Raw genomic sequence first — 20,644 nt, 5'->3', positions numbered from 1 at the left:
TTTAACGTTGTATGTACACTGTAGATTGCTTTCCCTTGATGCTTGAAAGCATTCCCCCCCCAATAAACTTAGCTGTACATAAGTGCCGTTTTACATTTTTTTAAGCAGCACTGACCATTATGAGATTCTGTTGTACCTATTTTTCCTGTTCTTTTCACAGTGGGAGCCGTCTGGGAGGCCTTGTTACTGTGATGTGTTTCTTTTTCAACCATGGAGAGGTAGGTCTCCCTCCCCAACCACTGCCCCCCACCCCTTTTTTTTTTTTTTTTAAGTTTAAGCTAATTCTCATTTCATTAAAGATAGTCATATTGCTTATCTATTAAGGGATCAATTTAAAAGGAATAAGACATTACTGAAAGCAAAATAGGCTATGACTCGAAAATGTATAGCACAGTCCAATGTGTCTCCTTAGATGTTAACAAAAAGAGTAGTTCAGAAAGGAAATATATTGTAAAGTGGTGCTGAGATTGAAGTCTTAGTAGCACAATGACTTCAAGTTTCAAAACATCAAAATATTCTGGTTTTGTGCCCATTCCAGACATAACGGGGCTACATGTACCATATGAACAAGCTTCAGAAATGGAGTAGGTTTTCTTTAAATTGCTATGTATTTTACTGGAAATTCATGAATACATACACCAAAAAAAAAAAAAGGCAAAGAAACCTCTGTAGTACTGATATGGTACAGCCAGGATAAACAGAATTTAGAAACTGTATATGTTTATAGAGAATTCCAATGCTAAACTTCTTTAGTAAGCTGCATTACAAAAAAAAAAAAAAACCCACACAACCAAAAAGCACACAACCTGTCACTTAAAACATCTCCCTGTGTCCCCAGCTAATGCTGTTCATGTCATTGTTTCATATTTTGGAAGAAAACTCATGGCTTTTATTCTGATACCCTTGGGCAGTGTTTCTGGGTTTTTTTAATGTTCATTTTATGTATATAAATTTATATAAATATTTGTTTTATTTTACTTAAAATGCAGCTGTACTGTAAAAATTTTCTAGATGGAAACTAGCTACCTTATGATTTTGTTAAGGGTTAAAGTTAAGTTTTGTTTTCTTATTTTACTGAGCTGAACTTGATAGAAAACTGAGTAGTGAGAATATGTAGTTGCCCATAACAGAATCAAAGATGCTCCTATTCATAGTGAGCTTTGACAGTTTTCTTATACAACAAAAATCTGTGCAATGAAATAGCTATTTTATTTCTAAGTTTCAGTTGAAATGTTTTTCTCTAAATATCCTCTGTGAAGAATTTTTACCCATGGATGTTAACTGCCTGGTCCAGACCAGGTAGATGTTACAGAGTTTCTGAACTTTTTTTGGTGCTATTAGAGGGTAAATACAAAGTTTGTGTGGGTTTCCATTCCTTTTAATGGCATTCTGAAGCGAAGTGAATGTTTTATCCTTTGCTAGGAAATACTAATCGTACACACTGTTTTGCCATGTGGCTGAAGGTGATAAAGTGTAACTTCAGAAAGGAACAAGTTGAAAACTTCAAAGATAGTGGTAGCAATAATGAAAAGAAACATTTATTTCCCTGTGGCACAGGCAGTTCTCCTATCCATAGGAGACTGTAGGAGAGCTCAGCTCTCTCTATGGATGACTTGACTTGGGGGAAAAACACAGATGATGTGTGTGTTTTGGAGAACGACACGAAATTTGCATTTGTAGGGTACCTAACGAAAGAGTTGTTCGATACTGTTGCGTATATAGAGTTATGGTAATATATGTAGTTACACATATGTAGGTGGTCTAGCTTCACTGTTCATACTGTTGAATCACATGCAAGGGGTGTATATGCGCGCGCGTGTGTATAAAAAAATTATTTTATTTAACTCTTCGATATGCCTTTGATTCCATGGAAATCATCTTGCATGTGGTTCAACAGTATGTACAGTGCACCTAGACTAGTTGCTAAAAATTTGCTTTCGTTTTCTGGAAGGATAGGACTGAGCAGCATGAGTAAGCCTGATGTGCAAGTCTTGGGATCTCAGATCTAGTGCTGTGTAAAAGTGATTAGCCTTCTGGCACTGAGCTGATGATCCTAAGGCAGTATGTTTTTATTTGTGCTCTGCTTGTGCTACTGTGTTTTAATAATTTCAAGCTTAGACAGATCTGATTTATTTATACCTGCAGCAAAGTCAGTTTACAGTCTTGATAAGTCATCCACAAATGATTGAGTTTACTATTACATTCCAAATATAGAAAAATAGCATGGGCTACATTAGTCAATCCACTTTTAAGATAATGGTGCCTTTTTATGGTTGTATATGCTCATCATTTCTTTCCTGTCTTTATCTCCTCCAGTATCAAAAGATTTGGTAAATCAAATGTTGCTGTAGTCTTGAAAAATAATCCAAAAGACTACACTGCTTTAGAATAACCATGATTATATTTATTGCTAATAAAAGTAATTTTAACTAATCACATCTGTGCAGTTAGCTGAAGACAACACATTAGTGTATATGTATTTATGAAAGGTTTCTTTTAGTGGTAATCAGGTGGCAGCTTTTACTGAGAGTGCTTTTAGACAGCAAGGACTGATTAATGTGACAGGCTTCTGTACTTCGCATTTGTTTTACACTATTTCTATACATTTATTTGACACTTAATATATTGGTGACATAGCAAGACAATAAGCAAGGAATTTATAATGTTTATTCTAGTGACTTCTTTGGTAAAACAGTCTTTTAAAAAATGGTTTTAAGATTATAGGAAGCAAAGGACGAGGAACATCCTGGCATCAACATCCTATAAGCTTTCATAAATTCATTATGGTCCATGTTAAGATGAACTACCTTTTTGTCTTGTAGTTGTAAAGAACCTGCTTCTAAATTTTAGGGCAAATCTATTGATAGCCATTTTAAGCCCATTTGTTTGTATGTCAAAGTTGTCCTGTAAAGTAATTATTTCTTTGATGGTTAGTGCCATCTGCAAGCATTTTTTATAGAGTATATAATGTATATAAACATTGGAGATGACAGTTATAGCCGAGCCATTTGCCATGAACCCTAAGAAAGTAATAAAAAAGCTATTCAGTTGACTTCTTTGTATTATGGTTTGCTTTATTAGGGTTAAAGAGTGAAGTATCTAAGTTAGTATAAGCTCTGCAAGAGGTTAATTTCATATGTTTAATTTTACTGGCCTGTTTTGGAGGGCAGCTTCAGATTTTATACTTTCTGTCCTGTTGCTAGTAGAAATGTGAAATGTTTATAACCTAGAGAACTCTAGCATAATGAAGAGTATGTTCATTTATCCTTCAGATCCTGTCCCCACACACTTTCTCTGTCTAAGTGTGGCAAGTCAGTGCTTGAATTTGAGAATGGTTTTAGTTACTTGAATGAGTTGTTAATTTCAGCAGAAGCAGGGACAAGCAGCTGCTGTCCTGGCTGTTTTCTTGGATGTTCTCTAGCTGCCACATTTAATTTTGGAAAAGCAGTGATCTATTTTAATTAAACAGTGCATCATAGAGCTCAAGTCTGGAAGCCGCTTCCTTTTTCCTCCTCTTTTCTGCTTCCTGGCTTGTTTTTTTTTAGGTTTGTGACTAAAATCTCATGTAGCTTGGGTTTTGCTTTATTGAAGTATCTGTGGTCATTCATTGTGAAATACAAATGCATTGTTTTATGGAAATGTAGCAGCAAATGTTACCATCTAACCCAGTTCTTATTTTTAGTGCACTCGCGTCATGTGGACTCCACCTCTTCGTGAAAGTTTCTCATACCCTTTCCTTGTGCTTCAGATGTTACTTTTGACCTATATTCTCAGGTACCTCTTAATTTATACTTAACTCTTTACAAGGATTTAAAAAATGGAATGTCACAGGACATTTATTTAAATGCATTTATTTAAATATCTATTTAAGTGCCTCTGTGCTGTAGCAATGATATCATTAACATAAAAACTTTCCTGTGGCTGTTACATTGCAGACGCTGCACCAGTAGAACTGCAGTCATATTACTCACTTATTAAAAGGAAAAACTTTGCAACTTGAAGACATGATTAAAATAAAAATCAGAATTACGGTGTTGGCAAATATGTATCTAAACTAAAAAAATCAGAATTTTTGGTTGATGTCACTTCCTTCCCCTGAGAAACAAGCTGATACTCCATCAATTGGTTTTGTCCCTCTTGGAGAGTGGTATGTTGGTTGCACTTAGAATAAGCCTATGCTATGCAACAGAGGATGCTATAGGCACCCATAAGCTAGTATGTTCTTGTATTTTTCTATGACTAATTAACTAGTCTAATTAACTAGTTCAATGATTTAGAGCAATCTAATTACATTAATGCAGGGATGCTCTTGAGTTCATTAGCCCTGCTTTTCAGTGGTTGTTTCTGGCTTGCAACATGATTGTGTTACTGTCTTGCCTATGTTTTGAAAAATAAGCATGGTCGTTAATACTTGAGGGCTTTTCCATCAACTCCGTTGCATCAGATTTGCAGTGTATTTATAATCTAGATGAACTTTGTACTTGTAACCCTAATTTTTCCTTTATTAGGTCATACTGATTTGTAGTTATTGATGATTAAACCAAAAATATTTTGTCCTCGTCACTGACTTGTGTTTTTTAGGTGAGGAAAAGATACATGCAGTCTAGAAAAATATTTTGAGGAATAGTTTGCAGAGTCATTGCTAGATTTCATATTAGAAAGACACGTGTTCATTTAATGCTAAATTGTGAGGTCAAACAAAAAATGAGGAAATTACACTTGAAGTTGGGGTGATCAGAGCACATATATTCTGTACCTATAATTATGACACTTCTTGATTAGATAGATTCACTCCTGTTCTTCAAATCTTGGTACATAAAATAGTGCTTGGGCTTGCTTACCGATGAGAAGTAGATATTTAATTTCAGCATTTCAGAGTGAGGTTCCAAAAAGGGGATAAAACATTTTAACTTTCTGTTTCTCAGTTATAATTCCTGCTTCAAGAGCAGCTCTGTTTTATGTATAGCAGTGTTCCAATGAAATATAGAAACTATCTTTGAAACAGAGACTAGAACTTAAATTCTCCATTATTTGTATCACTTGTATCACATTTGTATAATGTATTACTTAATACATTAGACTCATGCTCAGCATGACTTCCAATAGAAGTTGATCTTGAGACTTTGCAAAAGAAGCTGAAGAAAATTTTACAGATTTTGGTGAGACTGCTGTAATCTGTTGGATTTGGGTTTTACAGCAGAATATTTATGGTGTCTTCATCTGTTGGAGGCCATTTAGTGAAATTTGAAGCATGACATGTTTCCGAAGTGAACTCGAAGTTAACACAGGATTAAATAAATAACACTTATAGCAGGACATAGAGAATGGGCTGTTTTCAGTTAAAGATGAGTTTCATGTATTTGTCATTGTCTCCTGCCCCGAAACCTCACTCAGGATTGCTAGCAGAAAGTTGCAGAAAGTAAATATGGAAGAAATGTGAGAGAGAGGAGTGAAATCACTTTCAAATGCAGACTGTTCTGAGAATAGTTGTGATCCCAGCTGAAATGGAAATGGTTGTGACCTGACTGTAGAGTTGTTACAAGAAGGTGGACCACTGCAAGTGACATAGTTTGGCCTGCTATATTACATGCTGCCAGGAGAAGACTTGTTTGGTAATGAGTGACTCATCAAATAGTTACAAAATATTAAGCATCAGAACTGTTGTTTTTGGAAACTGATAGAAAATGGATATTAGATTTACTTGAGCAGTGTGATTTGTAGTTGATCAATATTGCCAGCTAACTTCCAAGGTAACTTTGTTTTTATTGCATTCTCTATTGTACTTTTCAATAATATGCAAACACCTGTGTAATTTTACTTACTGATGCCTATTCTGTCTCTTTTTCCCAAGGATTCCGAATATTAATACAGGAAGCTTGATTGCACTGTGTGTTTCTAATATCTTTTTCATGCTTCCCTGGCAGTTTGCTCAGTTTGTTCTTCTAACACAGGTAAGAGCATATTCACTTCTAAATAGCCTCTTTGTCTTTTTTAGGCAAATTGACTACTTTGTATAGACAGCTGCTGAATTCACAACTATACCAATGCTTTCCTTTTAGCCAGATTTCAGTCTTGCTTTCAGGAAAGATTCACACCATTTATTCCATCAATACTTTTCTAGTCTTAAATTTAAAAGTTGACCATTTACACCACTCAGTCTTCTGTTTCCAGGACTAAAAAATTTACTTTTTTCTTAAAAACAGCCTCCAGCCTAAGATCAGTACATTAGAACAAGTGCAGAACAAGAAAAAACTTTGTATATTGACAGACAAAAATTAAAAAGGCATTGACCTTGCATCTCTTTGGGCTATTCCAAAAAAATTAAATGGAGTGATGTTTGCATGGCATGTAATATCTGGCATGATTTTGCATGATTTCCTGCTTAATTTTGATGAGCCTGTGTGTAGTGGCATAATCTTACTGTCTGAGAGTTCAGACAGTTGAGGTAACTTTAGGTAGTGTTGAAATATAGTAAATGCTAATGTGAGCAATAGGATACTGTCATACAGCATACTTTTTTAGTGTTTAAACTGATTGAAATGTAGCCTGTTGATTGAAATCCGTCTATGTCTCCATACCTTTTCACTTGTTTGTCCTACTTGAAGCAGATGTTGCTTGGTTTGAGTTGATAGTCTTGAACAGTCAATATATGCTGTGGTATGCAAATTTTCTAACTGCAGAAGAGGAAGCCATTAAATTCTGTAAAGTACTGTGAGAAACTCATTGCTATAACCTGTTTAAGATGCTGGGCCTGAAATTTGAAGTTACAGGTTCAAGTCATAATTTCATTAATTTCCCATCTGACTTTTAGCAAGCTGCCTCATTATTGAATCTCGTTTTCCTCAGCAGCAAATTATGGATGTTCCTATACTTTGCTGAAAAGTTAAGGTTAAATAATGTTAATGAATGATTTTTTGGGTTTGTTTTGTTTTAAAAATCTAAGGGTGAAAGATGATGTGTTAGTGCTGTGTTCTGATGACTTGCATTTTTGTAAAGCTGAATACTTATTTCTTAAATATTCAAATATGTTTGATAATTGTTATTCAGAGCACCACAATAGGTTTTTTGAAAGAAATCATTATGGATTGGCTAAGTATTTATTTAAAAGAGCAATAAAAGTTAGTTTATGATTGTTTAAATAATCACTTTTTTGTATGAATGTGTATTCTGCTAGAAAGAATACACCACTGCAAATTGTTTTAACTTATCTTTCACTTTTGATTCTAGATAGCTTCATTATTTGCTGTGTGTATTATGGGTTATATTGACTCCTGCAAATTACAGAAGATACTCTCTGCTCATATGGTAATACTTTTTTTTAAAAACTTAAATCCCCTCAAACAGGTCAGAGCATCAAAAGAAGCCATTTGTCTGAAGTGTTTTCCTTAGTTGTAAGATGGTTGAAAAGATGCAATAATAAGGGAGGGAGGGGCCTGGATTTGAATATTTGATCTTATGTATGTTTATATCACAGTGTCAGAAACTAGAATCCCTCTGGCGCACAGGAATTTTTGAACTCCAGAAAAATTATCAACCTAAAAGATTTGTAGAAATGTTTGCCTCTCCTTTCTGTCTCTACACATTCCATGGACTTGAAGATACTGTCTAAAACAACAGACTAGAAAACATACCAAGTAATAGAGCGTAAGCAATAAAAAGTTGTAAAGGCGGCATTCATCTCATGCCATAGGTTAGTAGAAACAAAAGAATGAGATGTTAGTAAGTCAAAACTTACTCTCAGTAAGTCTTTATCGCTGAAGGAGAAGAACGCCAAATAAAACTGGGTTTTGAAGGCTACTGTAGTCTTGACCATGCAGAGATGTTCTGGTTGAACTATTTGGGGAGACAGAAAGGAGGACAAAGGAACTAGTCTGAGGAAAAACTATTGTTTCAAAAATGTTTGAGAAAGTCAACAAACAAAGGAGACAATAAATAAAAAGCATGTAAGTTTCTGTGTAATAGATCTGATTTTCATTTTTAAAGTTAAGATAATGATCAAATTTTGCTACCAGGAGTTTTGCTCTTTGAAGCGAGATTACGGTTTTAAATATACAGGAAGATGTAAACAACTTTTTTGAAGAAGTACGGTTGCCTTTAAAAATATATTTTTGCTAAAATTGTGCTATGCAAACTCAGTGGGCAAAAAGAGAATGATTACCACAGGAAAGAAGTTTTGGGCTAAATTGTATTTCATATGTTTTCAAACATATTTTGAAATACTGTAAATGGTAAATTAAAGGCAGTAAGTTCTATTCAACTCATTTCTGATATAAAGGTGGGACACCAAATGCTTGTTCCCACTCAGATTTACTAGGAAAATTTGCAAATAAGCATCTTGGTTTAGTAATTTTTTTGACAGAAGCAGGATGAATTACTTAAGCCTTTTGGCTTATGTCAATAGCTATATTGTAATTTTGGTGCCATAAAAAGCCTATTTTCAGATCGATAAACTAATGATGTTACATTACAGAGGAAGCTTAATGAGGCTGGGTAAACTGCCAGTCTTTGTTTTGTGGTATTTTCAATTTTTGCTCCCCCCCCCCCCCCCATTCTGTGGAAAATGAAAGTCTAACTGGGGGGGAGGGTACAAAAGCCTTCATATTTTACAAATAACGACATTATTTTTCCTTATTCCTGTGTATAAAAGAAGGCAGAGATTGATCATTGATTTTGCTCTCCAAGTAAGAAAATAGAATTCACTTGCTTTCTATTAAAAAGAAAGCACAGTAGGAGGTGAGGATGGCAGATAAAAGGTGTATTTCAGCCTTGACTTTCAACCTCATGTAGTTAAGTGCGCGTAACCAAACAGTCAAAGTTCTGCTTTCTGGACTGTGGTGATGATTATATTTTAAATATATGCTTCTCAGTTTGGAAGACAGAAGACAACAAACATTTTATTCAACACTTCTGTGTTTGTCCAGAATTCTGAAAGATAACAAACAGGATGGAGATATAATACAGTAATTTGAAAAAAATGAATATGTTAGGAATAACTTCAAAAATGTAGCTGATATATCATGTAAGATGAGTTAGTCCTATGATCAAGTGTTTTTGTCTATAAGTACTTTTAAAATGTAAATTAACATAATAATCTACACTTGGCTACCTGTTGCCGTTAAGTTCTTATAATCAATGTTTTCAGAACAATTCTGTAAGCTGAGTATCAAGCTTGCACTTGCTGTAAAGTAGGTTTCTTTAAATTTAAAGCTGTTGATACAAAGTAATTTCTATACTTGGGCAATTCTTTCCTTTTCTATTTTAAATTTTATTATTTTTATTTTCTTCTTTCAGGTATCTCTTGTAGTGTGTTTTATTCTGATGTTTGGTAATTCAATGTTATTGACATCATATTATGCTGCATCTTTAGTAGTTATCTGGGTAAGTTGTTTAAGAAAAAAATCATATGACATGCTAAGACTGTAATGGTGTATTGTTATGTATGTATTGATGTAAAATGTGAAACTACTGCATTACAAGATAGTTGAGAAATCTTTCACATGACAAACAGAATTAGACCTTAAAGATGTTTAGAGAATGGGTAAATACTAATTTAAAAAATCATGGTTTTACACCAAGACCTCTTCATAAGAGAAATTGAGTTAAGGCTCACTTCTCTTGTTTTTGTAGCTCTCTTCTTTTTACAAAAATATAAAATTTACCACATATGTATTTTTGACCAGAATAATCGTAAAACAAGAACATGAGCAAGGACGAGTTTGTTTTAAACGCTTCTTTATTGATTGTGAAACTGCAAATGCAGAACAAATGACTAAAACATATATAACATTGGGTTTTAGACTATTTGAAACTGCTGAGTCATACTGCCACGTTAGTGAAATTATTCACTGAAGACTCATCATCTTATCATTTACTGTCTTAATTTTTCCTTAAATAGGAAAACCAACCCCCAACGTCTTTCAGTTTCATACATAAGATTGTGTGAACAGATCTAGTTTAGCATACTGCAAATCATCTCCATTTCTGATTCTTTTTGCCTCTCCTAGAAGCTTGGGGTGAGCTCAGTGATTTTTTTTTTTTTCTTTTTTTATATTTTATCCATTGGCAAAACAGTGGTAATGTCTCACGCTAAGAATAAGCTGCCTTGGCTACAGGTATTTGCTGTAGTATAGTTTGCTTGTTATAAACCCACTCTAGTTTCTTGTAGCAGCTTTTGTAACTGTATAGTAAGTACAGGTACATTGAATTTCTTGCTTATTTTCTGCTTTGGAAAAATATTTATTGTTTGTCTGTTATTTGGGTGCTTATAGTAGCCTCAGTCTTAGTGTCACATACGGACTGGGTTTCTGAAAGCTTTTAAGTTCATTCTCAGTTTTTCTTAATTACTTTGCTCATCAAATTAGTTTAAAGTGAGTCTTCCTTTTGTCACAATATGAGAAACATAATGTGAGACAGAAAAATACCAGTAACTTCTCCCGCCCCCCATATTCTGTTGCCTTGTTTGAAAATTGTTTATACTATGCTGCCAGTAATTTATTTGTTGCTGCCAGTAATTTATTTATTGCTTCAGGTGTGTCTTGTCATTTGTGGAAGCAGACATAATTCAGTTTCCCAGTGGCTTTGATTTAAAGAAGCTTAGAACCGGATAGTACAGAATCTTGTTAAGGAGAAGAGTAGTCTTCCATTAATTGCATATAAACTGCAGTAAGAGTTTTTATGTTGGCATGTTTTGGCAGTGCAGGGTGAAATCACCATATTCTACATTCATTCATATTTCAGGTCGTATTAATTATGGAGGGTTTTTTAATAAATAGCTGTGTGGTACAATAGGTGCTTACCAAAACAAAAAAAACCCTCATCCAAGGTACTGGAATATCTTCTTGTTACTATAAGTTCCCTGAAAATGTACATTCATTTTATTATTAGGGAATTCTTGAATTGAGTCCAAAAGTCTTGAAGAGTGGCAGAAGAGAAGTCTATCTATGGGTAAGGAATTTCATATATTTTGAATTTCAGAAAAGAAGTATGACTTTTTTTTTTTTTTTTGGTTTAATGAAATAGAGAAATAAGTTGTGGTTTAGTTTCTAATACTTGAAAAATCAAGAAATATAGCTGAGCTACTCTCTTTAAGTAAATTGTCCATATTCCCAGAAATTAATCTTAAATTACTGAAGGAAGAAAAGGGGCATAAACATACATTTGTATCAGAAAATTGAAATAGCCTTCAAATGGCAACACATTTAATTTTAAATTACCAACTTAAACATGTTTACAACACCTAAGATCTGTATGAAAATCCCTTTAAAATAAAGGGCAATTTAGAAAAGGCAAGTAAAAGGCTAACAGTGCTTGCAGAAATGGAGATTAAGATACTGCATTAGATATTCTCCTATATAATTTTTTAAGATGTTTTTTATAACAGCAAGCAACTTAAAATTACATAACGAAGTAAAGGAAGCAAGTCGGAGTAAAACACTGTAAGGTGTTTGGGTGGGGTTTGAGGGCAGTGGAAGTCATGTCCAGACATGGAGGACACCCCCAAAACTAGGACAAATAAAATACAACGCTGTAGAAAACATGAGAAGCAACTTGCTGCTTAAGACATAACATTACCTTGTAAAAACACCTGAAGTGGGAGCCTACCAAGACTATGCCTGGCTTAAGACCAGCATTCTTGTTAAATGAAGAGTAACCTGTTAGCAAAACCGGATGGAATTCATACAGTTATTATAAAGGAATTAGAATATAAAGGAATTAAAAAATATATTTATAACAAACTGCAGTGCATGTATAACCTGCCAATGTAGTTAGCTGTGGTACCAGGGGAAATGGAGTGTAGGCAAATCTCATGTCATTTTTTAAAAAGGAGATCCAAGGTGTTTGTGGAACTGCAGACCAATAAGTCTAACTTTTGTAAAGGAATGAAAACTTCAATAGTGATGAAGTTGTTAAAGCTATATGTATATGCAGTATAATGAGATAGGTCCGATACAGCCTCTGTGAAAGGAAGGCATGCCTTGCAAATGTATTTGACTTCTTTGAAGGATGTAGATCAGGGTGTGTGGGTGAATGTAATGCGCTTGAAACCTTTTGGGGAAGATATCTAACTGGAACTATAAAAGCAAGTAAGCTCCATGGGATAAGGTGTGAATGTTAGAAGGTAAGAAACAAAGGGTGGGATTAAATGCTAAGTTTTCAAAAGAAGACCACCACCACCCTCAAGTATGTGTGTAAAATAATTGATCCTAAATAAGTCCTTGCCACTCAGCAGAGAATTCTTGGTATTCTAATGAAAAGTTCTCTGAACACATCAATTCATTACTGAGCAGGCATCAAAAAGGAAAACAGATGATGGAAGTCATGGAGAAGGAACTGTAGAGAAAGCAGAAAATATTTTTTTTTTTTATTTTGTAAACTCATACTTGGTGTCCTAAATATTGCATGCAGTCTCAGTCAATGTGTCTTAATTAAAAAAAAAAAAAAAAAAAGATCGAATGCTGTCCCCCAGAATGTACTACCATCAAATTTAAGTCATTTAAGTAGACAGAGTATGAAGATAATTATTAATGTAGAATTGCTAAACAGCTGAGATTTTACAATCGGTTAGAATGCTACATCTTGTAAAATAAAGATCAATATGACAAAGCCAGTGAATAGAAGTAGGATATAATTATTGTTTATTTAGTGCCCTTTATGCTAGCAGCAATAAGCTTATAAGAGAGAAGAAAGATACTGTGGAAGCAAAAAAAAAAAGAGGCATTCAGAAAAGGACTAGGTACCTCCTAGGTATTTAGGTTCATTTACAGCCATTAAATGGGATGATTGAATGCAACCCATTGTCACATAAAAACCCTGGTTACATTAGGGTAAAGATCAGTTTGTATTTTGTTGTTATATTCTCTTTGAAAGCATCTGCTGCTGGTCCCAGATACAAGATACTGAGCCAGGTTGTCCTGTTCAGTTGATCCAATTTTATAAAGAGTAAGATAGATTAAGCTAGATTGCCAAGAATTTAGTCTTTCTGGTACGTCCTCTGCTACAATCTTGTATTCAGCAGTACAGCCATAATATAAATCAGTTGCACAAAATTATTTCAGTGGTAATAGAAAATACAAAAAACCTTAAAACACCCCAGTGTACTGAAATGTGGGAAGTGTAATTGGTTAGAAATTACCGTACTCATTGGTGATAACATAGGAGAGTTTGTAACTAGTAGCTAAATTTAATAAACCTTTTAAAAAAGAAAAGGTTTCTTTAAAAGTTTGTTGAGACATGTTTACTTCATTCCAAATATATTTTTTTAAGGTCATTGAAGGATGTGCCTGGTTATTTGGGACAGTCGCCTTGAAATACCTAACTTCTTTAGTGTTTGGAATAGCTGATGATGTAAGTTCTCTTATCTGAGTATCTGGTTGGTGTCTTTCAAAAATTTTTTAATTCTTAATATTTTTATTTTGGCATCTTACTGGTATACTTTCCTGGTATTCCAAGATTTGTTTTGCAGAAATGGGAAAGGGATTGCATATTTGCTTTCTCATTCATTATGTATTATCGCTTTGAGGTGTTACTACCATAGTTTGTGAAAAGACAAACGTTTTTACTATTGAATCAGTAAGTGCTCTGTGTGTTTGTTTTTAAATGTGGATTTATAGATCTTTGTTTCTTTTGGATATCTTCTACCTACATCTTTTCTTTATTTACTCAATATCTTAGTTTATTTTCCTCGGAAGCTAATGTTTAAGACAGCTTTGAAATGCTTGTTGTAACTAGGACTCCTCGCTTCACTTCAGCCCCTTAATTGTCAGATTCTACTGTTAAAAGCCTATCTGCAGATATGCATCAAGGGGCAAAAGATGGGAAGCTCATATCTTAAAATATTAGTATGCAAAACTATACTCTTGTTGAACCCAGTTGCAATGGTAACACCCTTTTTCTGCTGCTTTCTGCTTTTTATTTAACACAGTCCAATCTGTGTTACACTCAAAGATGTCATTTAATATACCAGAATAGATTTTTGGTGGTCTTATAACAATATTGTAATAATAATTGGAATAAACTTCTGTTCTAATTAAAAATATTTCTCATGTACATTTAAGCTGCTTTGTTGTGGAAAACAGGACAGTTTTTGCTTACTACAGCTTTTTTTTTCTGTATATCCTACCAGGCTCATATAGGAAATATATTAAAATCTAAATTTATTGGCTACAAGGATTTTGATACATTAATGTATACCTGTGCTGCAGAGTTTGACTTCATGGAAAAAGAGGTAATTTGATCAAAATAGATTATTATGGAAGAGGTAACTTAAACAAAACAATGTTTTGATTTTGGATCTAATAAATGCGCTTGCTTGAATGAAAAAAATGCTTACTCAGGGATAAATGAAAGGTTACAGTTTTGCGAACTTAAGATTTTATGTGGCTGTCAGTAACTGGTTTTGAGTATGTGGAAAATTTACTGAGAGCTGCAAAGGGCTTGCATGGTAGATTTAGACTACAGAAGAGCATCAGAGCTTCTTAATGTGGTGTTAGTAGACCTTTAGTTCATCAGTATCTGGATATGCATTTAAAACATTTATAGGCTACTCAACCCATAGTACTCAAATTCAGATAGGATACAATCTACTTTTAGTCTTTGGGTGGCTTGCCAAAGAACTTGGATTAATTTACTAATGATGCTAGTATTGTGACCTCTAGTGTGATTGCTGGGTGGAGTTTAAATTTGAGTTTCTTCAAGCTTGCTTTTTTCTTATTGAATCTTTAAATTTACATTTTACTGGAGGAAGAAATCTTCATATTGTTTTCTTTAAAATGAACATTGAAGTAATTACAGGTGAATGAAAAGCAATTAATGCAGTTTATTTCCATTGTAGACTCCAGTAAGATACACAAAGACTCTGCTATTACCAGTTGTTCTGGTGGTTTTGGGGGTAATCATCAAAAGGGTAAGTGATTGATTTAGTGAATCACCTTTACCTTGAATTTACTTTTTAGGTTTATTGAAGGGATCACTATTTATTTTGAGATGGGAAGAAGTTAGTGTGGTGGGTTAACCTTGGCTAGCGGCCAGGTGCCCTCCAAGCTGTGCTGTCATTCCCTGTCCTCAGCAGGACAGGGGGAAAGAAGAGCTGAAAAATCTAATGGATCAAGGTAAGGACAGGGAGATCACTCACTGATTTACTGTCCTGAGCAAAACAGACTTGAATTGGGGAAGACTAATTTAATTTATTGTCAATTAAAAATAGAGTAGGATTGTGAGAAAGAAAACCAAAACTAAAAACATCTTCCCCTTATCCCCACCCCCTTCTTTCCAGGCTCAATGGGTCCCTCCCACAGGCTGCAGTTCTTTAAGAACTGTTCCAGCATGGGTCTTTTCCATGGGGTACAGTCCTTCGGGGTCACAGAAAACCTGCTCCTGTGTGGGCTCCTCTCCACAACCTGCAGTTCCTGCCAGGAGTTTGCTCCTGTGTGGGCTCTCCATGGGTTGCAGCTTCCTTCGTGGCATGTCCACCTGCTCTGGCACAGGGTCCTCCACAGACTGCAGGTGGATATCTGCTCCACCGTAGTCCTCCATGGGCTCTAGGGGGAAAACCTACATCACCATGATCTTTTCAACAAGCTGCGGGGGAATCTCTGCTCTGGCTCCTGGAGCACCTCCTCTCCCTCTTTCACTGACCTTGGTGTCTTCAGAGTTGTTTCTGTCCCTTTTTTCTCATTGCCCTCTCTTAAAGCTGCTGCACAGTGTCTTTTACCTTTTCTTAAACATGTTATCAACAGAGGCACAACCATGCATCACTGATGCGCTCAGCTTTGGCCAGTGGTAGATCTGTTTTGGAGCTGGCTGGAATTGGCTCTGACTGACAGGGGGCAGCCCCTAGTCTCTTCTCACAAGAAGCCACCCCTGCAGCTCCCCTGCTACCAAAACCTTGCCATATAAACCCAGTACAGTTAGATAAAATACAGGTTTCAAAAAATATTTGCTTAAAATTCTGTATTCTCTTTACATTAATTTTTGCAAAGGTCCAGTCCTGAGTCAGTGGTAAAACTTGCTTTGATGTTAAGTGCCAAAAAAATTTCTGTCACTTAGCTGATGAGTACTATAACTGAAGTTTATAACTGTTTTTGTAAATTTGATTATGTATAATTTGTGTAAAAACAACTTAGAGTTTACACAGGAACAGATGGGATAACTGCTAACTGCCTGGCTAATTAAACATCCTCAAAAAGAATTTTTAGCTAAAACATTGCATGTCTTAATCTTAGCATTATCTCAAAATGAGATTACCCAGGTGTAATTTAATTTAGCAAATGTTGAAAATGCTTTAGAATGCTTTTGGAAGTTTATTCATACTTTTTGTTGGCTCTTGTTTTCTTCAGGCAATTAAATATCTTATGTGGGCCTTATCTCAGGCAGGCCAATATGAAAGGTAAATATTGTCGTCTTTTTTAATGTAAAACTGAATTTTCTGCTGGAAGTTTATTTGTTTTGCTATATGCTAAATAATTCAGAATTCTACATTATGTTGGTCCTTTTTGAAGGGTAAATTATGTATAGTTCAGTAACTGAATGGCTTGGATGTACTATACGTGATATTTTTATAGGATGTCTAAAACTAAGTTTAGCTGCTGAACTTAGTTTTAGACATCTTAACCCTCTCACCCCAAAATTTTCTATTTAATCGTCTGTTTTTCTGCTCTGTTCCTAAACCAATATTTATTTATGTACTTATTCGCTTTTCTCCTATAAATAGTGAATGCAAATTCTTTCTTCCCCATTAATTTTTTTCCAGGTTATAAAGATACCTGAGTTTCATCGTTAGGAAGGGATCCCAACTGTATTAATTTTATTTTCTAAATATCTGTAATACATGCTCTGCCTGTCACAGCCATTTGGCATCACTCGTTGGTGCTGTGCTCAAGAGCAGTCAATTTGTCCAATTGAATGTTGTCATTTCCCTGACATATCTTTTGGCCTGGTTTTTTTTGTTGTGTTTTTTTTTTTTAAATTTATCGCTAATCATTTCAGTGATCTCTGCTTTCCATAGTCTAATGGCCATTATCAAAATTTCAACAGATGTGAGCAGGATGCAGCATCTTGCCTTCACAGATGTTTTTGGAGAGCAACAAGTATACGTGATTCTGACTCTTTTCATATTTGTATTGCCTTTTGAGAATCCAAAACCAATCTATGTAGCACCTGAGTAAATGACTGACTCTTTTTTTGGTACCAGTGTTCTGCCTCTCTTACATTACTGAAGTAATAGGGATTGAGGAGGATAGTTACTGATTCGCTGTATATTTCAAAGCTTGGTATAGAGGGGAAAACAATCTCTGCAGGTACTGACTCATGCTTACTGGATTAGTTGTCTAGAGCCACTGTAGATGAGTTCAAAGTAAAACCAGTGCTTCTGTAGTACCTAAACAAATAATGGGATTTTCTGTTTTTTATTTAGAGAGGAACGCTTTAACCATGGTGAGGTAAGATTCTTCTTCTATGCAATTTTATTTGTATGTTAATGTGAGTACTCAGTATTGAAATACAGGTTGCAATGGTCTGATCGTGATACATGGTTTGTTTTAAGGTGAGTATTTGCATCTTTTATTCCCTTGTCTTAAATTGGGTCTGGTACGTCACCAGAATAACTCTGGAACGTTGAACAAAAAAATATACTAGCTAATGGTGGGGTGGCAATGCAGGAGAGGATTCTTTTAGGCTTTTCCTGTAGCAGTACAGAAAGACACTGAAATTATGCTGGACCTTCCATTTTCCCCATATAGACTGAGGAGATTAGTTCCTTTACTGGGGCTTCATGTGTCAGATAATGTTAAAGTTCTGATTTGAAATACGACATAATGAAAATAATTCTACATGTAGTTCTTTTAATAAAATTATGCAAGAAATACAATTGAATGGCACCTTTGTTATGTGGTTTCTTTACTTACAATTAAGTCAACAAGGACAGTGCAAAACTTTCTTAACAGCAGTTTATTTGTGGTTTGTGCTATGAGATAAATCTCATGCCGTTCAAAATATGATAATCAATCAAGCACTGATTGCAAAAATGCCTCTATGATTTACCGCAGCACTTCCAAAAGTAGCATAGATTCAACATTAGGAGTGGTGAGTGATATCTCTGCTTTTTAACCTTTTTTGAGAATACCAAAGCAAGCTGCCTGTGGTTGTGTGAGTACCAAGGAATGATTTTATTTGCTTCTTTCCTTTCATACTTAGGTATTTTAGGTATTGAATAGTAAGGTCTCCTCACTTTTATAAAGAGGTTATACAAGAAATTTTATATATGTTCTTGCCTGTTTATGTTTCAGGATCATTTGCATAGCTAGCCATTTCTCCAGCTTCTTTTGGTTTTATTGTTAATATTTATCCTTCCTGTTGTTCCATACCTTAGCATACTAAATACACTTGAGAAAAAAGATAACAGAAAGTCCTTATCGCTGTCTGAAATGTGAAGATCTTTACTTTGACTTTAACTCTTTTTCAGACAAGCTTGTCATTTACACAGTAATGAAAATGAAGTTGTATGTTTAAGATACAAATGAAATGTATGCAAATATGCTTTTTTGTATGGTGGGTTTGTTTTGTTTTGTTTTTTTTGCAGCTGGTATACCATGCATTGCAGCTGTTGGCATACAGTGTCCTAGCAATTTTAATCATGAGACTAAAACTGTTTTTGACACCACATCTGTGTGTTATGGCTTCCTTGGTGTGTTCAAAACAGGTAAGGTCTTTTTTTAATCCTGTATCTATGTCAATACTTACAGTATTACCGAGATATTTGTACTAAAGCGAATTTCTGAGTAATTGCTGAATCTGAGTGTACTAGTTAAAAATAAACCAGATTGTATTGCCTGTCAAAAAATATGGTTACACAAGTTCCATTCTTCCCTCTCCCCAAATAAAGCAAATGTTGTTTTATGCGACTTGTCCAACTGCAGTTATATGAGTTATTGAGCTTGAGCATAGAGAGACATGCACTGGATTTTACTGTATTTACACATTTCTATGCCATTGCAAGTTTTTTATTGACTATTAATTTAATCCAAACAGTGTTTGACTTTGTTTACACTGTGTTTTCACAGCTCTTTAGAGCTTATTGCCTTGCATGTTTTTTGTATATTAATTCTTTCCAGAAGTATAGTTTTGAAGTCTTGCATGTTGAAAACATTTCAGCCTTAAAAATCAAAAGTCATACGTCTAATTCGGATTTAATTTTCCTACCTTGAAATCATCCATAACATGAAATGTTACTAGATATTCTCTAGATATAAAAGATCTTAGAATTGGCTTTTCATGTTTCAGTATCTCTGTTTTTGAGAAGTGAACTTGATTGAATCTGTATCTAAAGAGCTATTTCAGAAGCTTTGTAATTGCAGCAAAAGTAGGGTAAGCGGTCCTTTTTCTGGGAAGCAGACAGGGAGGTAGATGGAAAACTGGCTGAACGACTGGGCCTAGAGAAGGGTGATCAGTGGTGCAAAGTCTGATGGAAGGCCAGTAACTACCCCAGGGGTCAGTACTGGGTCCAGTCTTATTCAATGTCTTTGTTAATGGTCTGGATGATGGGATATAGTGTACCCTCAGCAAGTTTGCTGGTGGTACAAAACTGGGAGGAGTGGCTGGTATACCAGATGGGTGTGCTGCCATCCAGAGGGACCTCAACAGGCTGGAGAAATGGACTGACAGGAACCTCATGCAGTTCAACAACGGGAAGTGCCAAAGTCCTGCACCTGGGGAGGAACAACCCCAGGCACCAGTACATGCTGGGGGCTGACCAGCTGGAAACCTGCTTTGCAGAAAAGGACCTGGGGTTCTGGTGAACGCTAAGTTGAACATGAGCCAGCAATATACCCTTGCTGCAAAGAAGGCCAACAGTATCCTGGGCTGCATTAGGAGGAGTGTTGCCAGTGGGTTGAGTGAGGCGATTCTTCCCCTCTATTCAGCACTGGTGAGGCCACAGCTCGAGTGCTGGGTCCAGTTCTGAGCTCCCCTCTACAAGAGAGACATGGACGTACTGGAGACAGTCCAGCAAAGGGCCATGAGGGTGATTAAGGGACTGGAGCATATCTCCTGTGAGGAAAGGCTGAGAGAGCTGGGACTGTTCAGTCTGGAGAAGAGAAGGCTCAGGGGGATTTTATCAATGTGTACAAATACCTGAAGGGAGAGAGTAAAGAGGACAGAGCCAGACTCTTTTCAGTGGTGCCCAGTGACAGGACAAGAGGCAACGGGTGCACACTGAAACACAGGAGGTTCCCTTTGAACATGAGGAAACACTTTTTCACTGTGAGGGTGACCAAGTGCTGGCACAGGTTGCCCAGGAAGGTTCTGGAGTCTCCATCCTTGGAGATATTCAGAAGCTGTCTGGGCACAGTCCTGGGCAACTGGCTCTAGGTGGCCCTGCTCGAGCAGGGGGGCTGGACCAGATGACCTTCATAGGACTTTTCCAACAACAACCATGCTGTGATTTTTGTTGAAAGTGTTATTTACATCATATAAAGTAAGTACCTCACATTGAGAGAGTGAAAGATTATGATTAATAGTGAGCTGGGCTTACTAACAAGAAAACAAATTGGGAAGATGAGATGGGGAACTCGTGAAAGTGTCTATATGGAGAACATCACCATGAGGATGAGTGGGAGAAAGAATCCAGTGCTAGGAACTGTTGCGGACATAA

The 20,644-nt window shown here is 35.6% G+C and overlaps 1 protein-coding gene across 3 annotated transcripts in view; it reads left to right on the top strand.

Annotated features, from left to right (window-relative positions):
* The window catches only part of DPY19L1 (dpy-19 like C-mannosyltransferase 1), a 53,341-nt gene that overhangs the window by 19,886 nt on the left and 12,811 nt on the right, over positions 1-20,644 (top strand). For all 3 annotated transcript variants that reach the window (XM_087767713.1, XM_087767727.1, XM_087767719.1), the window contains 12 exons: positions 161-218; positions 3,683-3,774; positions 5,852-5,951; positions 7,228-7,305; positions 9,292-9,378; positions 10,885-10,944; positions 13,264-13,344; positions 14,123-14,224; positions 14,831-14,902; positions 16,335-16,384; positions 17,411-17,435; positions 18,575-18,694. In XM_087767713.1, the coding sequence (XP_087623839.1) occupies positions 161-218; positions 3,683-3,774; positions 5,852-5,951; positions 7,228-7,305; positions 9,292-9,378; positions 10,885-10,944; positions 13,264-13,344; positions 14,123-14,224; positions 14,831-14,902; positions 16,335-16,384; positions 17,411-17,435; positions 18,575-18,694 (925 nt within the window). The remainder of the gene's footprint in view (positions 1-160; positions 219-3,682; positions 3,775-5,851; positions 5,952-7,227; positions 7,306-9,291; positions 9,379-10,884; positions 10,945-13,263; positions 13,345-14,122; positions 14,225-14,830; positions 14,903-16,334; positions 16,385-17,410; positions 17,436-18,574; positions 18,695-20,644) is intronic.

This window comes from Nipponia nippon, unplaced genomic scaffold, assembly GCF_047370975.1.
Source record: "Nipponia nippon isolate SJK-2023a ecotype South Korea unplaced genomic scaffold, ASM4737097v1 scaffold_1, whole genome shotgun sequence".
Taxonomy (NCBI): Eukaryota; Metazoa; Chordata; class Aves; order Pelecaniformes; family Threskiornithidae; genus Nipponia; species Nipponia nippon.
The sequence above is the reverse complement of the archived record's forward strand: the minus strand, read 5'-3'. Positions and strand labels throughout refer to the sequence as shown.